At 41.8% G+C, this 23,447-nt stretch overlaps 1 protein-coding gene across 2 annotated transcripts in view; it reads right to left on the bottom strand.

Annotated features, from left to right (window-relative positions):
• The window catches only part of MED27 (mediator complex subunit 27), a 53,285-nt gene that overhangs the window by 8,953 nt on the left and 20,885 nt on the right, over window positions 1-23,447 (bottom strand). For both annotated transcript variants that reach the window (XM_068367135.1, XM_068367134.1), the window contains 2 exons: window positions 19,215-19,322; window positions 16,332-16,451 (listed from right to left, as the gene is read on the bottom strand). In XM_068367135.1, coding sequence (XP_068223236.1) covers window positions 16,332-16,451; window positions 19,215-19,322 — 228 coding nt within the window. The remainder of the gene's footprint in view (window positions 1-16,331; window positions 16,452-19,214; window positions 19,323-23,447) is intronic.

Here is a 23,447-nt window from a genome sequence, read left to right as displayed (position 1 = left end):
TCACACGGACCCACTTATCCCTGGACGAACGCCCTTTCTTGCTTTTCTTCTTGGAGGTCCTTGCACGTTTCCTGGACAGGGTTGAGCGGGAGCAAGACCTCCTCCTCCGGAACCTCTTCCGCTTCTTTCTCGACTCCCGGGGACCAGTGTCTTCTGAGGAGGACAAGTCTGACGAGGATGGTGAAGAGAAGGACGAAGACGAGGAGGAAGAAGAGCTCACCGAGACCTCCGATGCTGATGTAAGGTCCACGTGCTGCTTCACCGGTGTGAACGGCTGCATAGAAGTCGGGCGGTAGCGTCGACATCAGCGCCGGGAGAGTCTGTATAGTCTTCTTGGATGCGAACCAGCCGTCGAACTCTTCCTCTTGCCGCATCGGAGTCGTGGTCCGACGAACCTGTCAGCGGTCTCTCCTTGTCCGCTTCTCTCCCGGTGCGCTGAAATACCTGAAACACATTGCCACGATGCAGGGGAAGGAGCCGGAGCAGTCTTCACCCACACCGGGTCTTTGGTCAAGACGGGCCCTTAAGCACCAGAACCTCGTCTCCCGAGCACACTCCCGCTCCCCCCGCAGACCCCCAACACGCCTGCGAAAAAACAACATCCCCACATCAGACTCATGGGGAGCGGCAATGGACCGCTTCCCCGCAACGGACTAACCTCGTCCCCTACTTTGGATAGGGGAAGGTGAAGGGGGAACCTCTCGCCGAGGGCGAGGCGGTGCCCGCCTACTTAGGGGATCTCTTAGACGCCTTCTTCTTCTTCGTCCCGTACAAGGCCCACTGGATTTCGGGCCAGGCCTCGCACTCCGGACACGTGGTGGACGGGGAACACACACTACCCCTGCACGGCGATCACAGGGTATGCGGATCAACCTAAGGTTTAGAGAGAAACTCACCACACAACTTATCGGCATTAGGCCCTGGGCAACGATGTTTGTGATCCATATTAGAACACAAAAGCACCAAGCAACACAAGAACACAAGGGAAAGAGGTGGATGAAAGGATACAAGGGAATCGGTAAACACGCGGTAACCACGCGGGGACACAAAGGGTCGCACGGGATGTGAGAGAGCGACGAGATGTTAATCACGCCGCAACCAGAAGCTTACTGGTGACTTAGACCTAGCCCCATGCTCTCGCACGCTGACCTGGGTCGCCTCAGGGCGAGTATTCATCCGCCACAGCGGGACCCACTACAGAAAACGGAGATAGAGGAAACTACATAAAATTCTGGTCGGTTGGGAGGAGAATTCCAGATACTCCTAAAAAAGTAGTTCGAGGTAAGTACTCAGTGTTGGAACAAACAGAGGATTAAAAGTTCCTCCCCCCCCCGAGGGAGAAGAATAAACCCAACCCGCGAACGGGAAAGGTAACCCCCAAGAGGAGCCGTCAGCACAGAGGAATCCTTCCGATAACTCGCAGAACAAACACAGACATCTGAAACCGTCATATTACCCTGTATTGGAGCGTCACGTAAAAACAAGAGTCATATCTGTAAAGAAAAGAATGAACGTAAAGCAACAGTGGTAAATGGCTAAGCCTTGAACGAAGAGAGAGGAGTGGTCCGCTCTCTACCAGCCAAAAGTAAAAAGTGATGTAGTTCATTGAACCATGAGTAGATATAGGTGGCTGGGTAGCCCCCCACCTATCCACTGTTAGTGGTTAGGTAAGGCTGCCACCTTGCACTTAAAATCTAATGGCTGCCTTCCAGCTACACTAGAAGTATACTATATATCCACATAAATAGCGGAAGGAAAGTTAACTCCAAATGCAATTTTATATTATTCATTACAAACTCAAGTCCTTTACATAGGATATCAATCAGCCCTGCATTAGTGGTCACTGGAATTTGAATCCTTGGTATATGGATGGGTGGAATTTGAATCACTGATTGAGAATGGCAGGCTACCTGACAGGTTCCCACCATTCCAGCCTGCACAGCGAACTCATAGAATTCTCATAGTGAGGTTGCTCTCATCCAACCAGCAAGCAAGACCGTTCTTCACCTGTATCATAGGACCAGGAATGGAGGTATGATCAATGAAGGCTGACCGATGAAGAAGAGACCTGTCACAGTATGCATATGTACTGCTCCTGGTGTGGGGGGGTACCGCATATTTCCCTATACAGTTTAAGATTTTATATAAGACAACAAGTGAATTACAAAGCAATAAGTGTTTAGGGTAGCTTGTGCTGTATCATTAGACATCCAAAATAAATATAGGCGATTATATACTGTGCTTTTCCTTAATATGCTAGCAAAAATAGAAACCATTGTAGTGTTTGTTTCATCTCCAATCATAATGAACAAACTAATGCATTTACACATCTAGCTTTTGCAGCAACAGATATCTTACCAAGTGTTGGTTATGTAATGATCAAGTTGTTACTAATATTGCTTTATTTACTTCATTTCATTTATTTTGAATTTATATCATGATTTTCCTAATCACGCCACCTATAACAGAAACCGTTGTATTGTTTAAGTTTTATCGCCGATCATAACTAAGAAACACATTTACATAGCCAAGTGATACCTAATGATACTAAGAGCTTTTAGTGAAGATGATATTACAAATATTTTACTAACCATTTTGTTGGTATTTGGTCAACAAACAAACTACCGCTATGATGGCATGGTAATTTTACAGTCTTATGATTGTTCCAAACTGTTGTAAATGATAACTGTACATTCTATTTCCAAAATATTTTGCCCAACTTCAGTTCCAAGTCACTTTAATATATTTATTAAACTTGTCTATCTATCTATATACCAAGGCACTTCCCCAATTTTGGGGGGTAGCCGACACCAACAATGAAACAAAACAAAAAGGGGACCTCTACTCTCTATGTTCCTTCAGCCTAATCAGGGACTCGACCGAGTTCAGCTGGTACTGCTAGGGTGCCACAGCCCAACCTCCCACATTTCCACCACAGATGAAGCTTCATAATGCTGACTCCCCTACTGCTGCTACCTCCGCGGTCATCTAAGGCCCCGGAGGAAGCAGCAGGGCCTACTGGAACTGCGTCACAATCGCTCGCCATTCATTCCTATTTCTAGCACGCTCTCTTGCCTCTCTCGCATCTATCCTCCTATCACCCAGAGCTTTCTTCACACCATCCATCCACCCAAACCTTGGCCTTCCTCTTGTACTTCTCCCATCAACTCTTGCATTCATCACCTTCTTTAGCAGACAACCATTTTCCATTCTCTCAACATGGCCAAACCACCTCAACACATTCATATCCTCTAGCCGCTAACTCATTTCTTACACCCGTTCTCTCCCTCACCACTTCGTTCCTAACCCTATCTACTCGAGATACACCAGCCATACTCCTTAGACACTTCATCTCAAACACATTCAATTTCTGTCTCTCCATCACTTTCATTCCCCACGACTCCGATCCATACATCACAGTTGGTACAATCACTTTCTCATATAGAACTCTCTTTACATTCATGCCCAACCCTCTATTTTTTACTACTCCCTTAACTGCCCCCAACACTTTGCAACCTTCATTCACTCTCTGACGTACATCTGCTTCCACTCCACCATTTGCTGCAACAATAGACCCCAAGTACTTAAACTGATCCACCTCCTCAAGTAACTCTCCATTCAACATGACATTCAACCTTGCACCACCTTCCCTTCTCGTACATCTCATAACCTTACTCTTACCCACATTAACTCTCAACTTCCTTCTCTCACACACCCTTCCAAATTCTGTCACTAGTCGGTCAAGCTTCTCTTCTGTGTCTGCTACCAGTACAGTATCATCCGCAAACAACAACTGATTTACCTCCCATTCATGGTCATTCTCGCCTACCAGTTTTAATCCTCGTCCAAGCACTCTAGCATTCACCTCTCTCACCACTCCATCAACATACAAGTTAAACAACCACGGCGACATCACACATCCCTGTCTCAGCCCCACTCTCACCGGAAACCAATCACTCACTTCATTTCCTATTCTAACACATGCTTTACTACCTTTGTATAAACTTTTCACTGCTTGCAACAACCTTCCACCAACTCCATATAACCTCATCACATCCCACATTGCTTCCCTATCAACTCTATCATATGCTTTCTCCAGATCCATAAACGCAACATACACCTCCTTACCTTTTGCTAAATATTTCTCGCATATCTGCCTAACTGTAAAAATCTGATTCATACAACCCCTACCTCTTCTAAAACCACCCTGTACTTCCAAGATTGCATTCTCTGTTTTATCCTTAATCCTATTAATCAGTACTCTACCATACACTTTTCCAACTACACTCAACAAACTAATACCTCTTGAATTACAACACTCATGCACATCTCCCTTACCCTTATATAGTGGTACAATACATGCACAAACCCAATCTACTGGTACCATTGACAACACAAAACACACATTAAACAATCTCACCAACCATTCAAGTACAGTCACACCCCCTTCCTTCAACATCTCAGCTTTCACACCGTCCATACCAGATGCTTTTCCTACTCTCGTTTCATCTAGTGCTCTCCTCACTTCCTCTATTGTTATCTCTCTCTCATTCTCATCTCCCATCACTGGCACCTCAACACCTGGAACAGCAATTATATATCTGCCTCCCTATTATCCTCAACATTTAGCAAACTTTCAAAATATTCCGCCCACCTTTTCCTTGCCTCCTCTCCTTTTAACAACCTTCCATTTCCATCTTTCACTGTCTCTTCAATTCTTGCGCCAGCCTTCCTTACTCTCTTCACTTCTTTCCAAAACTTCTTCTTATTCTCTTCATATGACTGACCCAATCCCTGACCCCACCTCAGGTCAGCTGCCCTCTTTGCCTCACGTACCTTGCACTTTACTTCCACCTTTTTCTCTCTATATTTTTCATACTTCTCTATACTATTACTCTGCAGCCATTCTTCAAAAGCCCTCTTTTTCTCTTCCACTTTCACCTTCACTCCTTCATTCCACCATTCACTGCCCTTCCTCATGCTGCCTCCAACAACCTTCTTGCCACATACATCACTTGCAATCCCAACAAAATTTTCTTTTACTAACTTCCATTCCTCCTCTAAATTACCAGTTTCTCTTACTCTCACCTCATCATATGCCATTTTCAACCTTTCCTGATATTTACTTTTTACCCCCGGTTTTATTAGCTCTTCAATCCTCACTACCTCCCTTTTACATCCACCTACTCTATTCCCCCACTCTTTTGCTACAACTAATTTTCCTTCCACCAAAAAATGATCAGACATACCGTTAGCCATACCCCTAAACCCGTGCACGTCTTTCAATCTTCCAAACATTCTTTTAGTTACCAACACATAATCCATTAATGCCCTTTCTACTACTCTTCCATTTGCCACTCTTACCCATGTATACTTATTTTTATCTTTCTTTTTAAAGAAGCTAGCACTTATTACCATCTCTTGTTCAACACACATGTCTACCAGTCTCTCACCACTCTCATTTAAACTTGTATCCACATCAATTATGGAACCACCAGCAAAAAGAAAAAAATACAATGCTATTTTTAAAATAAAAGTTATACAAGCAGCCAATGAAACTAAATTCCCGATAAAACGTTTGATATTGACAGAAGATGTAGAAAGATTGGAGTGAGGATAATTTGAATCATATGGATTTTTAATAAAAAATTAATATTGTGCTAATCTAAATGTTATTACTACCATCATTAACACTACCATTAAAATCATCAGAAAATTAGAGAAAGATAAGGGTTCCTGAAAATGCTACTATAACTCAATGTTTACAATTTCTCAGCTAGAGTAATACAGATAATAGTTGATTTCATAGTTGATATGGAAATTTTCCTTAAATAGGCTATTTATCGTGAACATACGCCAATAACATATAATGTAAATATGATCTGGTTACCTTTATCGGTTATCTTACAAAGGCCTAGGCTAGTCTACCTGTTATAAACATCACTAGGAATGCCAGGTGTGATTTTTATATCGATTGTTTAAGACGCAACAATTTTCAGGGGTGAATATTTGGATACAGTATAAGGGTTGTCCTATATACGCAGAAATATACAATACTCTCACCAGGAGGTTCTGCTGAACCTGATGAAAGGCCAAGGATGAGGGATTGTTCCTCAATTTGGATAGATACTCAATTATACAGCTGGAAATTTCTTTCTTTGTATCTATATTCTACCTACGAGTGGTGTACAGCCTGACCATTATGGTGGCTGCCATTCACTAGTTGGCCTCGCCCAAAAAGATAACTGAAGGAATTTCTCATTACTGCAACATATAAGCTACCATTCTCAATATACTTTGCAACTGCAAGAACTTCTTAAGCAGGACTGGACCACACCCCACCATTAAGTCTTACAAATTCTGAAGGCAATTGTCTGCAATACACACTGGCATATTTTGATATGCAGAAAGAAAGCATCATCCAGATAGATAGCTCAATAATAGGGTTTGGTAGAGTTTCTATACAAAAAAGGAAAATCAACAGCATTTTCAAGCAATCACTACTTGAAGCAGTCCAGTACACAAACTGCTGGTAGTATAAGGGTGCCAGCAGTTTCACACCCACATATATATTAAGCTGTACACTCTAATAAGCCTTTCAAGATAATTAAGTTGAAGAATCTTGATGCTGTTCCACCAGGACTTCAAAGGATGCTATTGAGATTCCAGAACAATGAAATGTTCATTAAAAAACTAGGCTGGCAAAACTGTTGTTTATGAATTATCATGATTACAGGGAACTGTAGCAAAAGGTTAGGTTGAGCTCAATGTCCAAGTAAACCAAATCCAGTTAAGCTATACTAAGGTACAACAGCTTCAGAAGCCAATTGCCATTAAGCCCCCACAACTAGGCCCTCTACATATGTAATTGTAGTCAGAGTGCCTAATAGCCAGGAACAGGTTCAAAAGTTTCTGTTACAAAACCCTATTGGTTCATATTTACGGGATATTGTACATGGATAAACTGGCTATCAAAGAACAAGTCATCCTCCGGAGAAATCAACAGATGATTTTCCCCAGAGTCAACGAAGTTGGCAAGTCTGCACCAAGGCCATCACGGTCGTGACAAGAGTAGTCCGAGTGCCAAAACCTGTGCACTGTAACGTGTTGCAAAACATTGAAGATTGGCTAGCTGTGCCATCCATCAGCAGTATGCTAGAATTCAGATGAAGGAGCTGTTGATAACTTGGGAAATCCCTCCATGGACATGGCACATTGGTCTCTGACCTCTTCAAGGTTAATGGAAATTTAGCCCCTGGCAGAAGCCCAACTCACAAAGTTCCCTTTAGTTTGTTTAATGGGGGAGCTTCAATAACAGCAAGGCATCCATTGTGTACTTTAAAGTAATCTATACATAACTCCCTCAACCCCAGTATTATTATAATTCGATAGGCTACAACCCTTAGATGGAAAAGCAGGATGCTGCTCCAACAGAAAAACAACTCCATGAGGAAAGGAAACAGAGAATTGTGTGCCTGAGTGTACTCGAAGAGAACTCTAACCTAAGACAGTTGAAGACCATGGTACAAACATCATGACATTACACAAGACTTTAGAACAATGGTTTGATTTTGGAGTGTCCTTGAAGAGCTGCTTACCATAGCTAGTCTCTCTTCTACCCTTAAAGGTTTAAAGGCTCTTCCGGACAGTGACAATGGCCTAGTGGGAAGTAGCTACAGAACAATTACAGTGCTGTAGTTAACCTTTGAGTGAAGAATTGTTTGGTTAGCTTAGTGTTGCCAGGTGTATGAGGAAAAAGTGTGTACAGAAAAAGCCAGACTATTCGGTGTATATGTAGGCAAAGGAAAAATGAGCCATAACCAGAGAGGGATCCAATGTAGTACTATCTGGCCAGTCAAAAGGAATTCTCTCTCTACCTGTAGTAGCATCTATCTTTATAGTTATATATTAATCAAAAAATTTACAATTTACATTCAGCTGTATATTTAACCTATAATTAACCACTATACAAACTTTCATATCCTAAATGATAACATATGGTCCTAAAAATGAGACTTTTAAAAGTAATTTTTATTTTCCCTACTACAAACCCGAGTCATCCCGATAAAAGCATGTTTTCAGCTAGGCAGGAGGTAGCTGATAAAACTTTCAAAGAGGTGTCGGCAGTCATTGGGGAGCAGTAAGGAAGTCACTTAGACCCTAACATTGGGATTGGGAGTGGTTGAGGCGAGAAGTGAATCAAATGACTCTGGTTTATATAGTTGGGAAAAATAAAAATTACATTTACCAATTTGTGAGTTGTTCCTACACAATTAAAAATCCTAGTACTTTAATATGTAACTCATCCTTAGGAGAGAGAAAGCCCCTAAAACCATAGTGGTTAGTTTAGAATCCAGGGATATAAATACACTCGGACCTGATAGAGGTGCAGGAGTGTTGATTCCTATTACCTCTTAATATATGTAAATAGCTTCTCATAGGTTACACTAGGCTTGTCTTGTCTGTAGACAAAAAGGAAGAACCTACAGTATATCCTTGCAAGGATATGATGTCACAATGTATGGCCAATTGAGCATAATGTATACTAGTGGGAGGCCTCATGATTAACACAGTCAGAGACAGCACTAAAATCAATGGCAATCAAAAACTGACTACAATCAAGGGACTCTGCAGCATTGGAAAATGTAAGGAGGGCACCAAATGCTTCAATGCCTTTGCAAATGTCAAATTTCAAACTAGGGAACAGATTATTTAGGCATTTTTATGAATAGAACTTACCTGGCAGTTATATATACATAGCTAATTATCTCTATTTCGGCAGAATTTTTCTAAAACTAGGCAACCGCCTTGTGGTGGTTGGGTGGTAACACCCGTTAAAGGGTGGTAGGAGGAATCATTCCCGTTTTCTGTTCTTCAGTTCATCTCTGCCGGCCGGATCGATAACACGTTGGTCCGTCATTAAGAGTTTTTCTTCGCTTTCCCTGCTCGGTGTACCAGTCTGCTTTTTTGGTGAAGTACTCTGATTTGGGGTTTTGGCGATCGTTGTATTTTGTTTTCTCTTAGCTTTTTTTTGCTGTTTTTCATTATGAGTGAAAAGAGTCATTACCGTATCTGTGCGAATGATGAATGTAAGGTGAGACTACCCAAAATGGCGGTTGATCCTCACACTGTTTGTTCTCATTGTAGGGGTTTTGTTTGTGCCCTTGATAATAGGTGCGGGGAATGTAAGGTTTTGGATGAGAAAGATTGGTTAATTATGAAGCGCTATGTGCGTAAGCTAGAGCTCGATAGAGTTAGGAGAGCTTCTAGGTCTAAGTCTAAGTCTGTTAGTGGTAAGGAAGACGAACTTAGCGTAGATTTATCTATTGATCCTATTATTGATTCCTCTTTGGAAGTTGATCCTTCCCTTGAGGTAGTAACTCCTGCACCTCCTACAGGTTCCGTATCTACGGATGACCCTCGGTACGCTAGCCTGGCGGCCGAGTTGAAGGCCATTAAAGAACAGCTGGAGGCCTTTAAAGGTAAGGAAAGTGAAAGTGCTTGTGTTAGTGCAGTGGAGGTGGCGACCGACCGAATCTGTCATACCCCTAGGCCTAGACCTCTACCAAGCTCCCAGGACCAAGGGAGAAGGTACGTCGATGACCGAAAGGGGGTGAGAGGTACGTACCCTCGGTCAGCCGTCGCCTCAGACAGTCCTGTTGTCTATTCCCAGGCTGCTCTTGACCGTCACGGGAAAGACGAGTCGGATGTGTTGTTTTCTTCTCCGAATTCGTCCAGACGTAAATGGAAGTATGAAGCTTCAAGACCTACTAAGAGGAGATGGAACCGCGACGAACGGTCTCGTTCTTTCTCTCCCGGTTCTAGCAGTTATGAACCTTGTCCGTCGGAGGATGATTTCGACTCCGTGCCTGTGAAAAGGACGAAGCCTGCTGCCGAAGATACGAGTGTTATTCGTCAGCCCCCCCCTTCGGATCCGCAAGACCCAGCTGATGTTGCTAAATCCTTTATGTCTGTCATGCAGGAACAACTTTTGACTTTAGTACAAGCCTTTAGCCGCCCTCACGCCCAGTCTGACAGACGTAAAGACGACTCGTTGCCGATTAAGAAGTCTGCTTCTAAGAGAGAACGGAGTTCTTCTTTAAAGAGAACTTCTCCCTCTCTACGCCAGGATGAGGAATGTGTGCTTGCGCCAGGCGATACTTCTTCGCGATACCAGGGCGATACGTTTTCTCGTTCTCGATACCGGGACGATACCTTATCGAACGAAGCTGCTTCTCGTTCTCGATACCAAGACGATACCGCCTCCCGTTCGCTTCGACACGACGATACCTCCTCTCGTTCGCTTCGCCACGACGATACCTCCTCTCGTTCGCTTCGCCACGACGATACCTCCTCTCGTTCACGACGCCACGACGATACCGACCCTAGTTCTCGACGCCACGACGATACCGCCTCTCGTTCACGACGCCACGACGGTACCGCCTCTCATTCTCGCCGCCACGACGATACCGCCTCTCATTCTCGCCGCCATGACGATACCGCCTCTCGCTCTCGACGACAGAACGACTCTGCCTCTCGTTCTCGGTCCCAGGGCGATACCACCCTGCCTCTTCGGGACGATACTGCCTCTCGTTCCAAGGATTCTTCTAGCGCGGGACTCCAGGATGCAACCCGTCTTTTGCAGGATGATGCCTTTGATTTGCCCTTGTCGGGTTCTAAGGATTCTTCTCTTTCGAAGGATATTGCAGATGTGGATCAGGCCCTCGAGGATGTTTCTGATGACGATGATAATCCTGCCGATGCTGTGGGAGATTACAAAGTTCTCTCTCGCTCCCTTCTTGAACTTTTTGGAGAGGAATTCCAACCTGCTGCCCCTCAATCTCCTCAGTCCCAATTTAACAGAAAGAAGGCCAAGAAACAGTCGGCCTTCATCAAGATGAAGCTGTCTATCTCCGCAAAGAAGGCTCTCACGAAGATTGATGACTGGATGATGGAGCGGAGACAAACAGTTAAGACTTCCTTCTCGTTTCCACCAGCTCGTCTTGCTTCAAGAGCGGGTATGTGGTATGCAACTGGAGAACCTTTGGGTCTGGGAGTGCCTTCCTCCTCCAAGGGTGACTTCTCTGGTTTAGTGGACTCTGCTAGAAGGCATGCTCTCAACTCAGCCAAGGTCATGTGGTCAATGTCGGAGCTGGATCATCTCGTCAAAGGTATTTTTAGAGCCTTTGAGGTTTTTAGTTTCCTAGACTGGTCGCTTGGGACTCTCGCAAGGAAAACTGAACAGATGGATGGATCTAGGGACCTTACGAGCATTATGTCCTGTATGGATAAGGCCCTCAGAGATGGGGCGAATGAGTTGGCTGCTCTGTTCTCAGCTGGGGTCCTAAAGAAGAGAGCTCTGCTTTGCTCTTTTGCTTCTAGGTCTGTTACCAATGCTCAAAAGTCTGAGCTTCTTTACGCCCCCCTCTCTCAACATCTTTTTCCCGAGTCTCTGGTTAATGACATTACGCGTTCTCTGGCCCAAAAAGCCACCCAAGACCTTTTATCTCGTTCTGCTCGTAAGCCCTTTGCAGCCCCTCCTTCTTCTTTGAAACGGGAGGAAAGGAGATTCCAGCAGCCCTTTCGGGGCAGGACTACTTCAAGATCAGATTTTAGAGGGAGAAGGCAAGATTCAGGACCAAGATCTACCAGGGGTTCTTTCAGACCTCGCTCCAGGAAATGAAGTTCGTCTCCTCCAGACGGTAGGCGCAAGACTGTCAGGTTTTTGGCAGTCCTGGAAGAGGAGAGGGGCGGACACCTGGTCCCTCTCAGTCATCAAGGAAGGATACAAGATCCCCTTTCTGAAAAAACCTCCTCTCGCAGATGCTCCGCTGGCCTTAGTAGCCCGGTACTCAGATCCTGGGAAACAGAAGGCTCTAGTAGACCTTGTCAACCAAATGCTAGACAAGGGGGCGATAGAACCGGTTCGGGATCTAGTCTCCCCAGGCTTTTACAATCGCCTGTTTCTGGTCCCCAAGAACTCGGGCGGATGGAGACCCGTCCTGGATGTCAGCGCGCTCAACGTATTTGTGGAGAAGACAAAGTTCTCCATGGAGACGACTCAGTCGGTGCTGGCGTCAGTACGTCCAGGGGACTGGATGGTGTCCCTCGACTTGCAGGACGCATATTTCCATGTCCCCATCCATCCGACTTCGAGGAAGTACCTGAGGTTTGTAATGGAGGGCAAGTGCTTCCAATTCAGAGCTCTTTGCTTCGGTCTCAGCACGGCTCCTCAAGTCTTCACCAGGGTAATGGCGAATGTGTCAGGTTGGCTGCATCAGGAAGGGATAAGGATATCCTTCTATCTGGACGATTGGCTGATTCGTTCACGATCGAGGGAGAAATGTCTGGAGGATTTACGGAAGACTTTTATGATGGCTCAGGATCTAGGCCTGGTCATCAACAGGGAGAAGTCTCAGATCAGACCGAATCAGACTATTCTCTATTTGGGGATAGTTCTGAATTCAGTTCTTTTTCGGGCTTCTCCCTCTCAGGAAAGACAGGCCAAGTGTCTCGTAAAAGTCAGAACTTTCCTGGACAAGAAGAGATGCACAGCGAAGGAGTGGATGAGTTTGCTGGGGACTCTGTCCTCCCTCGAACTGTTTGTCTCTCTGGGGAGACTCCACCTAAGGCCTCTTCAGCACTTTCTTTCGAAGACATGGAACAGAAAGATGCAGGAAGACTCCTTTTCCTTCCCCATTCCAATAGAAGTCAAGACTCTTCTGAAGTGGTGGCTGGACCCAACCTTGTTAGGGGAAGGGATCTCCTTACACAAGAAGAACCCAGACCTAGTGTTGTTTTCAGACGCATCAGAGTCAGGCTGGGGGGCAACACTAGGAAGCAAGGAGGTCTCAGGCTATTGGGAAGGAATTCAGCTGGGATGGCACATCAACAACAAGGAGCTGATGGCCATTTTTCTGGGGCTAAAGGCCTTCAAGGACTTGGTGTCTGGGAAGATTGTGGAGGTCAACTCAGACAACACCACAGCTCTTGCTTACATCAGGAAGCAAGGAGGGACTCACTCTCTGTCTCTCTTCGAGACAGCAAGAGAGCTCCTTCTTTGGGCGAAGGAGAACAGGATAAGCCTGCTGACGAGGTTTGTTCAGGGACAGAAGAATGTGAGGGCGGACATGCTCAGCAGGAAAGGGCAGGTCCTTCCCACAGAATGGACCCTCAACCAACAGGTCTGTCAGAGTCTCTGGAGGCTGTGGGGGAGACCCCTCATCGATCTTTTCGCCTCCAATTTATCCAAGAGGATCCCCATCTATTGCTCCCTAGTTCCGGACAGAGAGGCAATAGCAGTAGACGCCTTTTTGATGGATTGGACGGGGATGGACACTTATGCTTTTCCCCCGTTCAAGATCATCAATCTGGTAGTCAGGAAATTCGCCCTCCTCGATTCGGGACGGATGATCCTGATAGCTCCGTTCTGGCCGATGAGGGAATGGTTCACGGAGGTGGTGGACTTGTTGATGGACTTTCCAAGAAGCCTCCCTGCAAGTCCAAATCTGCTCAGACAACCCCACTTCGAGAGATATCATCAAAACCCCCTCGCTCTCAATCTGACTGCCTTCAGACTATCGAGAAGCTCGTCAGATCGAGAGGCTTTTCAGCGCAAGCTGCGAAAGCTATCGCCAGAGCGAGGAGGGTCTCTTCGCAGAGGGTCTACCAGTCCAAGTGGGAGACTTTTAGGGCTTGGTGTAGGAAGCACAAGATTTCCTCATCCACTACCTCTGTGAGCCAGATTGCGGATTTCTTGTTGTACCTCAGACAGGACGCTAAGCTAGCTGTGTCCACTATCAAAGGGTACAAAAGTATGCTCTCTTCCGTCTGTCGGCATAGAGGCTTGGACTTGTCTCGCGACAAGGACTTACATGACCTCTTGAAGTCTTTTGAGACGACCAAGCAGACCCAGTTAAAGCCCCCTTCTTGGAACCTTGATGTAGTTCTTAAATTTCTGTGCACCAAGAGATTTGAGCCCATCTCACAGGCTCCCCTTAGGGAGGTTACCAAGAAGACCCTCTTTCTTTTGGCCTTAGCAACAGCTAAAAGAGTTAGTGAAGTCCATGCAATTGAAAAACAGGTAGGCTTCAATCTGAATGGGGCAGTTTGTGCCTTGAGATTAGACTTTCTCGCTAAGAACGAGAACCCTTCTAAGCCCTGGCCGAGGACCTTTGAGGTTCCTAACTTGACCAACCTAGTGGGTCAAGAGCAAGAGAGGCTGCTCTGTCCAGTACGAGCCCTCAAGACCTACTTGTCTCGCACAAAAAGTGTGAGAGGCTCTTCTAGCTCCCTGTGGTGTTCTGTGAAAGATCCTCAAAAGCCCCTTTCCAAGAACGCTTTATCCTTTTTCCTGAGGGAAGTGATAAGAGAAGCGCATCTCTTGTGTGAGGAGGAACACTTCGGACTTTTAAAAGTGCAAGCCCACGAAGTGAGGGCCATTGCGACCTCGCTTGCTTACCGCAAGAACATGTCGCTCCGTCAAATTATGGATGCGACATTCTGGAGGAGCAACTCTGTGTTCGCCTCTCATTACCTCAGAGAGGTGAGGGTGGATTATGAGAAATGTTATACCTTGGGACCATACGTAGCTACGGCTTCTGTATTAGGCAAAGGAGTTACTACCTCCCCTCAACCTTAGTTTTGTTTACTTGTACATAGGTTGGTGTATTTTTTATTGGTTGTCTGAGGGCTTCGACTTGTGTACAGTCACCTCAGTCTAGTTAGATTATTTTTATCTACTTTGCAAATGTTAGGTGGTGGGTTTGGTAAAGTTGCGGTTTTTTATTTTGGGCAATAGGTAGTCCTGAAGTCTAGTCAGATTGTTGGTCTCACCCCGTTGACAGACTCGATTGAGTGTTTTTCAGCACTGCAGGTCACATCCTGGCTGACACTCCTAAGGGAAAGCGACTCAAGAGGCAGGAACCTTTGAAGTCAGCTACCTTAGCAGGTAAGGAATCAAGGTGTTTATTTATCCTACAACTTTTTTGGTTTTTTCCCCAACGATGTTACTGTCTATCACCCTCCTCCAAGTGTGTTAATCAGCTATGTATATATAACTGCCAGGTAAGTTCTATTCATAAAAATGGAGTTTTTATGATAAAACAAAGTTTTGTGAATACTTACCTGGCAGTTATATATACATTCGAAGGCCCACCCACCTCCCCTCAGGAGACAGGTCGGGCATAGATGAACTGAAGAACAGAAAACGGGAATGATTCCTCCTACCACCCTTTAACGGGTGTTACCACCCAACCACCACAAGGCGGTTGCCTAGTTTTAGAAAAATTCTGCCGAAATAGAGATAATTAGCTATGTATATATAACTGCCAGGTAAGTATTCACAAAACTTTGTTTTATCATAAAAACTCCATTTTACCAAAATATAATAAAGAACCTTTAGATAACATGGAAGTTATGGAAATTGGGCAGTAATCACCAGGACTAGAGCTAACACAAACACATTTACCTGATATTGTAACATTACCAATAAAAGAAACTTTTTGTTGACTTGCTGAAATTTACAGACAACTTGGGAGAACACACACATACATAAATGGCATTTTGCTTTCTTTTTACGACAGCTGCTGAATTTCCCCAATTGGGAAGACAACCATTCCCTACAAATCTCGCCTCTTATCTTGACATGCAGGACATAAAGAATGGAGTTCTATCTCCACCGACTCGTGAAGGTGCCACAAGTACAACTTTCAAGACCCAAGCAGATTCTCATACATATTTGAGAAACACTAATGATCACAAGACCAGAAAAGAAATTACACGAAAGCACGGCGTGGACAGTGATCGAGCAGAAATCCGTCCGTCACAGCGAGTAAGAGTGAAGTGGGGATTGAGCTGCAGGCTCCTACATGCCTACCCAGCACAAGTGGGAACAGAGGGCAACCTTACAATGTTGCCAGACCATCAGGATTTTCATAATTTTGGTTGTGGCAAGATATCAATAGAAGGCAACCCATATAAATGACGAGGGTTTGTATTTGTGTAGTAACAAACTGCATTAGGCAAATACATAATGTAAAACCTCTAATATGATACAACATTATAGGTAGATAAAAAAATCACCCATCTATAGGTGGATATTTAAAAAAAAAAAAAAAAACCACCCCATATTGTTGAGTAGAGTGATACCCAACAACAGCCTCACCATGATTTCTTTAACCAAGGCCAGCTACAACATGGTAATGACATAAATTTCAACACTTTAGAATTGCTGGTTGCTACCACATTAAATACTTTGTAACATTACAATTCTTGATTAGTGACAAGTTAATCAACATATTAAAACATTTATAACAAAGTACAATACTTACAAAAAATGAACGAACTGATAAATCTGTAAAGCCAGGAGAACAGAAGTTTAACATTGCTGCATTAGCATTATCCGTGACTTTTTGGAAAACTTTGTACTGGGAAGGTGTGTACAAATCTACCTGTAAAAATAAACGTCATTTAATAGACAAACATATATTTTATGCATATTTCTTATCAAATAATACTGTACTGTAAAAGTAATGACTGTGCTTTAGAAAATACCAGACCTTGATTTTTAAGACCTCGTCATGATTACAAATAACAATGTTGGTCATAAAATCTCACTAGTAATATTACCATATTACCTCTATCTGAATATTATGAATACTGTATGTACCTTCCACAACCTGACAGAGCTCAGCAAGATCCTCAGCCAAATTATATTTATATATAGTGTAGGTGTGTTTGTGTGTGTGTAAAGAATAATGATGGACTCAACACTAACATACAGTGAAATAGCAACAAGCATACAAGAGCAAACTAAAGTAGAGGATATTCTAAATACTTAAAAAAATAAATGGAAAGGGGCAGAACTTATAATAAGAATAACAGATAATAATGGACAAAAAGAATAACAAAATGGGTCCCAAACTAAGCAGTGGAAGGAAGAGATGATGATGATGGATTAAAGAGCCAAGAAAATTTGCGGGATAGACTGGTTTAGAAAGACCATAAACAGACGTGCGTGGAAGGACATAATCTGAGGCCTTTGTCCTGCAATGGACTAGCAACAGCTGATGATATATATATATATATATATATATATATATATATATATATATATATATATATATATATATATATATATATATATATATATATAGCAAAAAAATGCAGCCATTCTAGTCCACTGCAGGAAAATGGCATCAGACATGTCTTGATTCATGTCTGGGGTTTGGCCATTTTCATCAACACATTGGTAGAAAATTGTTCATAGCAAACCAACCTAGTATGGGTGATGCTGACTAGTATTAGTATACAGTATATGTATGCTACTCAAAACATGATAATGACTTTATCATCAGCAGCCAAAACTTTCTATTTTCTGTACAGTACCTGGTTCTGTAAGACTCCTAGGATAAAATACATTATCAATAATGAGTGCACACTTCAGCAGGCAGACATCCTTGGATTTTAATTATCTACCAAGTCTTCTAATTAAGAATCCTGTTGTCCTATAGATTTTACCAGATCACAAAAATGCTAAGGTTTTGCAATAGAAGGTCCTGATCCTGCAGTATTTTGAGACCAAGGCTTGTAATTGGCTCTAAAATGTGCTTTATAACATAACTTACAGAATGGTATTCTAGAAACCCTAAGAACATTTTTTTGAGTTAGTCAAGGCTTTGGATCCGGGAACGATAGGCTAATATCCTAGTTTTTTTCTACATCAGCCTTTTCAGATTTCAAAACAAAGTATATTTAGTAAAAGTTTATAAAGTCCATTACTTCACCCTGATAACTCAGTAATAGCCTGAGAAGCATCACTTCACTATCCGCACTGTAATCCACTAACCTAGTCATCTCTGTCTTTTCCCATGCAACAAAGTAAGTTTTTCTTTTATGATGTTTGGAATTTTTTTACTTTAAAAAAAGTTAGCCACCTGCAGAACATATTTCTCCATAAGACAAAATGGTAATCTTTCACATTGAGATCAGCAATTCTCTAAATCACAATCCTGCCCTAACAAAGGACAAGTGAAACAAAGCATCTATATGTGAATCCTTATCACCTATCAAAAAATCCCTTGAACTACAGCAAGTAGAAGACATCCCCTATTATTATTTACAACAGTATCTGGATTGTGGATAAAGCTAAGCAACACTTTCCCAGTATCAAAAAGAAGACTGAAAGGTTGTTGACAATTGAGGTACTGTATTCCTTAAATCTCAATATAACATACACGGCAATATAATCTCAATACTCCATTGGAAGGGGCAAGGATTGCGATGAAAGAAAATTTAAAATTTTTTAATTTTTAGGATAAACCTCAACAAACTACCTTCAAGAAGGAAGACATATGAAGTTCTGAGGAGATTCATAGAAATGATGATTATTATTATTACTCTACAGTATGTAAGATTTCAAAAATTTAGTTATTTGTAATTTTCCTAGCTATACAAACCTGAGTCTTTTAGCAGGGATAAGATTCTGGCAAAATCTGAAGAATTAATGAGGTTCTGGCAACTGCTAGCTCGTATCCACTGGTGGTGCGGGTCTGACGGTGCCCAGAGCCTCCAATTTGATTCTGGCTATCGAGCTGCACAGACATGTTCTCACCATTCTCCTTTCTGGTCTGAAGTTTTTCACTAATATCTTATTTAAATATGAGTGTGAATCAACTTTATAAAAGATAAATGTCTTCAACTCTGGGACCCATGTTTTCAGTACTGACACCGACTTTATTTCTCATAAGAAGAATAAACCTCTGGGACAAGAGTGCTCTCTTATCTTGAGAAGTACACATATCACTGAATCCTCGTGCTGGGGAGCAACGTCTCTCAACACACGAGCAGGTATACCAGCACAGTCTGTATTCTACCTTTTTTTCACTATTAACATTTTAAGGTCCTCTACTATCCAAGGATTTTGCCAACTATGCAGAAGCTCCAAACACAAGGAGAATAATTTACTGTAAAAGGTAAATGCAGAAAGAAAGTAACTGCTCTTAGCTCTTTCCATGGAAACAAAGAATGAGTGGATATAGCACATTAGAGAGTCATCCCCTGCTAATCATTATATTAGTTTAATATTTATTCAAAACTGTTTGGCCACCCTTAAACGGTTATTAAAGTTTGTACAGATATCTATTATGCACACTCATTGTTATTTACTCTATTTTTTAGCCTCCTTTTTGGAAAAGCAACCCTTTTCTACTTACCTTGCCTTCTTCATCAAGCAGTGGTTCATTGTAGGCTCTTACGACAACCCATTCTATGAGAAGCCCCTTAAGTGTCACCACAGCTCGGAGAACTCGTCCTAGCGTCACCTACAAAGAAAAAAAATGCGGAAGGGTTTACAAGAAAATAATTGTTAACTTACATACTATTTACTCCACTAATTAAAAGAATTTTAATTTTCTAGTCACCAACACCATCTACAATTTACTGTATGGTATAAAATATTTTCCATGTTTCTCAACATAAGATTTGTTTTTTTTCATCCCCCTATATTTTCAGAGAAAAGAGACAATAAAAACTTAAATTTCTGATAAAGAGAGGAAACTGAGGACGAGTTATCCCACATGCCACTGGGATGGATGATCACCTTACATTGACCGACAACTTTCTATTGTTACCAGAATCCTACCGGGTGTCAAAAGTATTCCACACAAACATGTTAATGATTTTTAACAAAATTCATGTATGTTTGTACATAAATGAAAAACTGCATACCATTTGCAGGTGTTAAGAACAAGATTTACTTCAGGAGAGAATTGTAAAGTGAACCTTGTGAAGAGACAGGAAGTCTCCTTATCTTAATATAAAAGTAAGGATCATGGTAATGTCTCATGGCTCTCAAGTTTTTAATTGCTATATACTTTTTATAAGTAACTAAGACTTAAAATATCTAAGTTTTAAAGGATAACAAACCAATAATATAGGAAATTATTTTGGAGTAATGTCCACATATCCTTGTTAAAATTATTTTTTTTTCATAACTAATAACCATATTAGGCTCCTCATGGGAAGTCACAAGATAAGGATTCTGTATAACAGGTGCTTTAAGAATATTTGTTTCTTACCAGGTTACCTAACTTTCAAGAACTCTGGTATTATAAAATTTATGCCAAGTTTTCTAGGAAGATGTTAATGGCAGTATCACAAGGATACTTTTATCTAGATATTAAACATTGGCACAATCATTCAGTTAGTTCCTTGTGCATGTTGCATAAAATTTTCCTACTGTACATTGAAATACTACATATGCAGTTAATTCCAAGTCATGTTTTCTCCATCGTAAGGCTCAATGCCACACAGTACTGTATTCTGGAAGTTTTATTTCAGCTGTGACAAGATTGTGGAATAATCTTCCTAATCTAACAGTTGAATCAGTGGAGCTTCAAAAGTTCAAGCTTGTTTCAAATGATATTTTGTTAATCAGTTTGACATAAGTCTTGTTCATAGTCTACATATGACTGATCTAATGTAATTTTATTGATCTTAATATAATTAATATGGTATTCATTATTTCCCTTACTGTATTGTTTATTGGTTAGTTCCCTTTTCTTTACGCATAAGAATGCTTTCCCTTGGGCTTGTAGCATCCTGTTTTTCAAACACGATTTCAACTTTGCTAGTACTAACGATAATTATAACCAATTACATGGGGCTATTTCCTTAATTATCTGCACTCTTTCACATATTTCTTGGCACAGTCACCATAAAACACCAAAATCATTGCAGGTAGCCCGGGTAACATAGCTAAAGTTAGAAGAAATTGGTATATTTCCAGAGCTGAGAGGTTACATAAAGAACTTTGGACATTCTTAAGATTACCCCCAAAAAAGATCAAGGGTGAGTAGTCTTAAGGCACCAACTTTAAATCACAGGCAAATCCTTTGAATCAGGCAATATGCCTTGGTGGTCTGGAATAACATCCGAATTGAACAATGGGACTCGGTGGTCTAGAAAAATAGGAATAATTTAGCAGGAACATAATTATTGAGACTGTGGTCAAGAATATGGAAAGTTGAATTAATACAGCATACTTATCCATCATAAATTGTCACTCCCATCGAACTGATGATTATGCTTTTGGACTCAATTTTTAAGAAGACAATCGTAGAGAAAGACAAAAACTACAAGAGTATTTTCTCTTCAAATGCCCAGCCTCGTCTTTTAACAATGATGGTACTGTATTATTATGTCATTATCCAAGATTAATAAGTGAATGTAGACCTCTTCTCTGTGCTTGTACAGCCTACAGAAAAGTTTAAATTTTACAAATGGTCTTTGAGGGATGGTTTTTACTTTTGGGTGCCACTGTTTTGCCCATGCACTGACTTGGCATCCTCCCTTTTTGGCATCGTCCTTTATTTGAACTCAACTGATTTGGCACCACAGTAGAGACTGACAAATGAAACGATATGAGAGTCTAAAGAATGAATAACAAAGTTGTGTAATCATCTCATCCACAACTACACTAATTTGTATTTGTAATATACTGACAGCTTTAATTACTGCAGTGATTATTGTTAACAATCTACAGCTTTGCTGCTATCAATGGTTGTTTTTTTCACACTGAAAAACTATGAATAGTTTTGCTTATATTTTCTCTCAAGAGCCCATACCAGAAATGGTTTAAAACATTCTAAGAAGGAGAGAGCAAAATTTTCACATGATGGATATTTTACGTGTTTGTTAACTGTAACAAAGGAAACACATTGTTATTGTTCTAGAGCTAAAAAATAAAAGTAAGAGAATATCAAATTCATGTAAAAAAAAAGTAGTGAAAAAAGTGAATAGATATTCTCATGGTGCTTCAGCAGTGTGTATGAAGTAAACTATTTTTAAACGAACGTATTGAAAATGCTTCTCGAGCTACAAAACCATCACTTTCAAACTCGACCCTATGAAAATCAACGGAATCTAACAAAGCCTGCAAATACAAGAAAAATTATATTTTAATTATAAAATAAATTTTTGAATATACTTACCCGGTGAATATATAATAGGTGCAACTCTGCGGCTCGACAGAAAACACACTAAAAAAACTCGCGAGCGATCGCTATGAAGGTTGCGGGTGTGCCCACCAGCGCCAACTGTCGGCCAGATACCACTCTTGTATGTAAACAAAACCTTCAATTCTTCTCGTCCCGCTGCGTCTCTATTGGGGAGGAAGGGAGGGTCATTTAATTTATATATTCACCGGGTAAGTATATTCAAAAATTTATTTTATAATTAAAATATCATTTTTAAATATTTAACTTAGCCGGTGAATATATAATAGCTGATTCACACCCAAGGAGGTGGGTAGAGACCAGAGTTAATTATGTTTACAGCGTATAAGCTAAGAGTTTTTTCATTTTGACAGTTATCAATATAACAAAACCAAAATATATAGGTACCTGGTAAGGAAGTTGACTTAGACGATTACTCTGCCTTGTAAGTCTGTCTTCCTCACGGAGCCCAGCGATCCTCTTAGGATGCTGAAAGACTCCCAGGAGCTGAAGTATCAAGGGTTGCAACCCATACAACAGGACCTCATCAAACCCCTAATCTGGGCGCTCTCAAGAAATGACTTTGACCACCTGCCAAATCAACCAGGATGCGAAAGGCTTCTTAGCCTTCCGAACAACCCATAAAACAATATTAAAAACATTTCAAGAGACAGATTAAAAGGATATTGGAATTAGGGAAGTGTAGTGGTAGAACCCTCACCCACTACTGCACTCGCTGCAACGAATGGACCCAGTGTGTAGCAGTCCTCGTAAAGAGTCTGGACATCTTTTAAGTAAAATGACGCGAACACTGACTTGCTTCTCCAAAAAGTCGCGTCCATAATACTTTGCAGAGATTTATTTTGCTTGAAGGCCACGGAGGTTGCTATATCTCTAACTTCGTGCGTCTTAACCTTAAGCAAACATCGGTCTTTCTCATTCAAGTGAGAATGAGCTTCTCGTATTAAAAAAATCTGATAAAATATGACAAAGCATTCTTTGACATAGGCAATGAAGGTTTCTTAACTGAGCACCATAATGCCTCAGATTTCCCTCGTAATGACTTAGTACGAGCTAAATCGAACTTAAGAGCTCTAACAGGACATAATACTCTTTCCAGTTCGTTGCCTACGATCTCTGATAAGCAAGGAATATCAAAAGATTTAGGCCAAGGACGAGAAGGCAGTTCATTTTTGGCCAGGAAACCAAGTTGAAGTGAACAAGTGGCTTTTTTCTGTAGAAAAGCCGATGTTCTTACTGAAGGCATGAAGTTCATTGACCCTTTTAGCCGAAGCCAAGCACACTAGGAAAAGTGTCTTGAGGGTGAGATCCTTCAGGGAGGCTGAATGTAATGGCTCAAACCTGTCTGACATGAGGAACCTTAGGACCACGTCTAAGTTCCATCCAGGAGTTGCCAAACGACGTTCCTTAGAGGTCTCGAAAGACTTAAGG

The sequence above is a fragment of the Palaemon carinicauda genome, chromosome 45 (genome assembly GCF_036898095.1).
Source record: "Palaemon carinicauda isolate YSFRI2023 chromosome 45, ASM3689809v2, whole genome shotgun sequence".
NCBI classification, from domain to species: domain Eukaryota; kingdom Metazoa; phylum Arthropoda; class Malacostraca; order Decapoda; family Palaemonidae; genus Palaemon; species Palaemon carinicauda.
The sequence above is the reverse complement of the archived record's forward strand: the minus strand, read 5'-3'. Positions and strand labels throughout refer to the sequence as shown.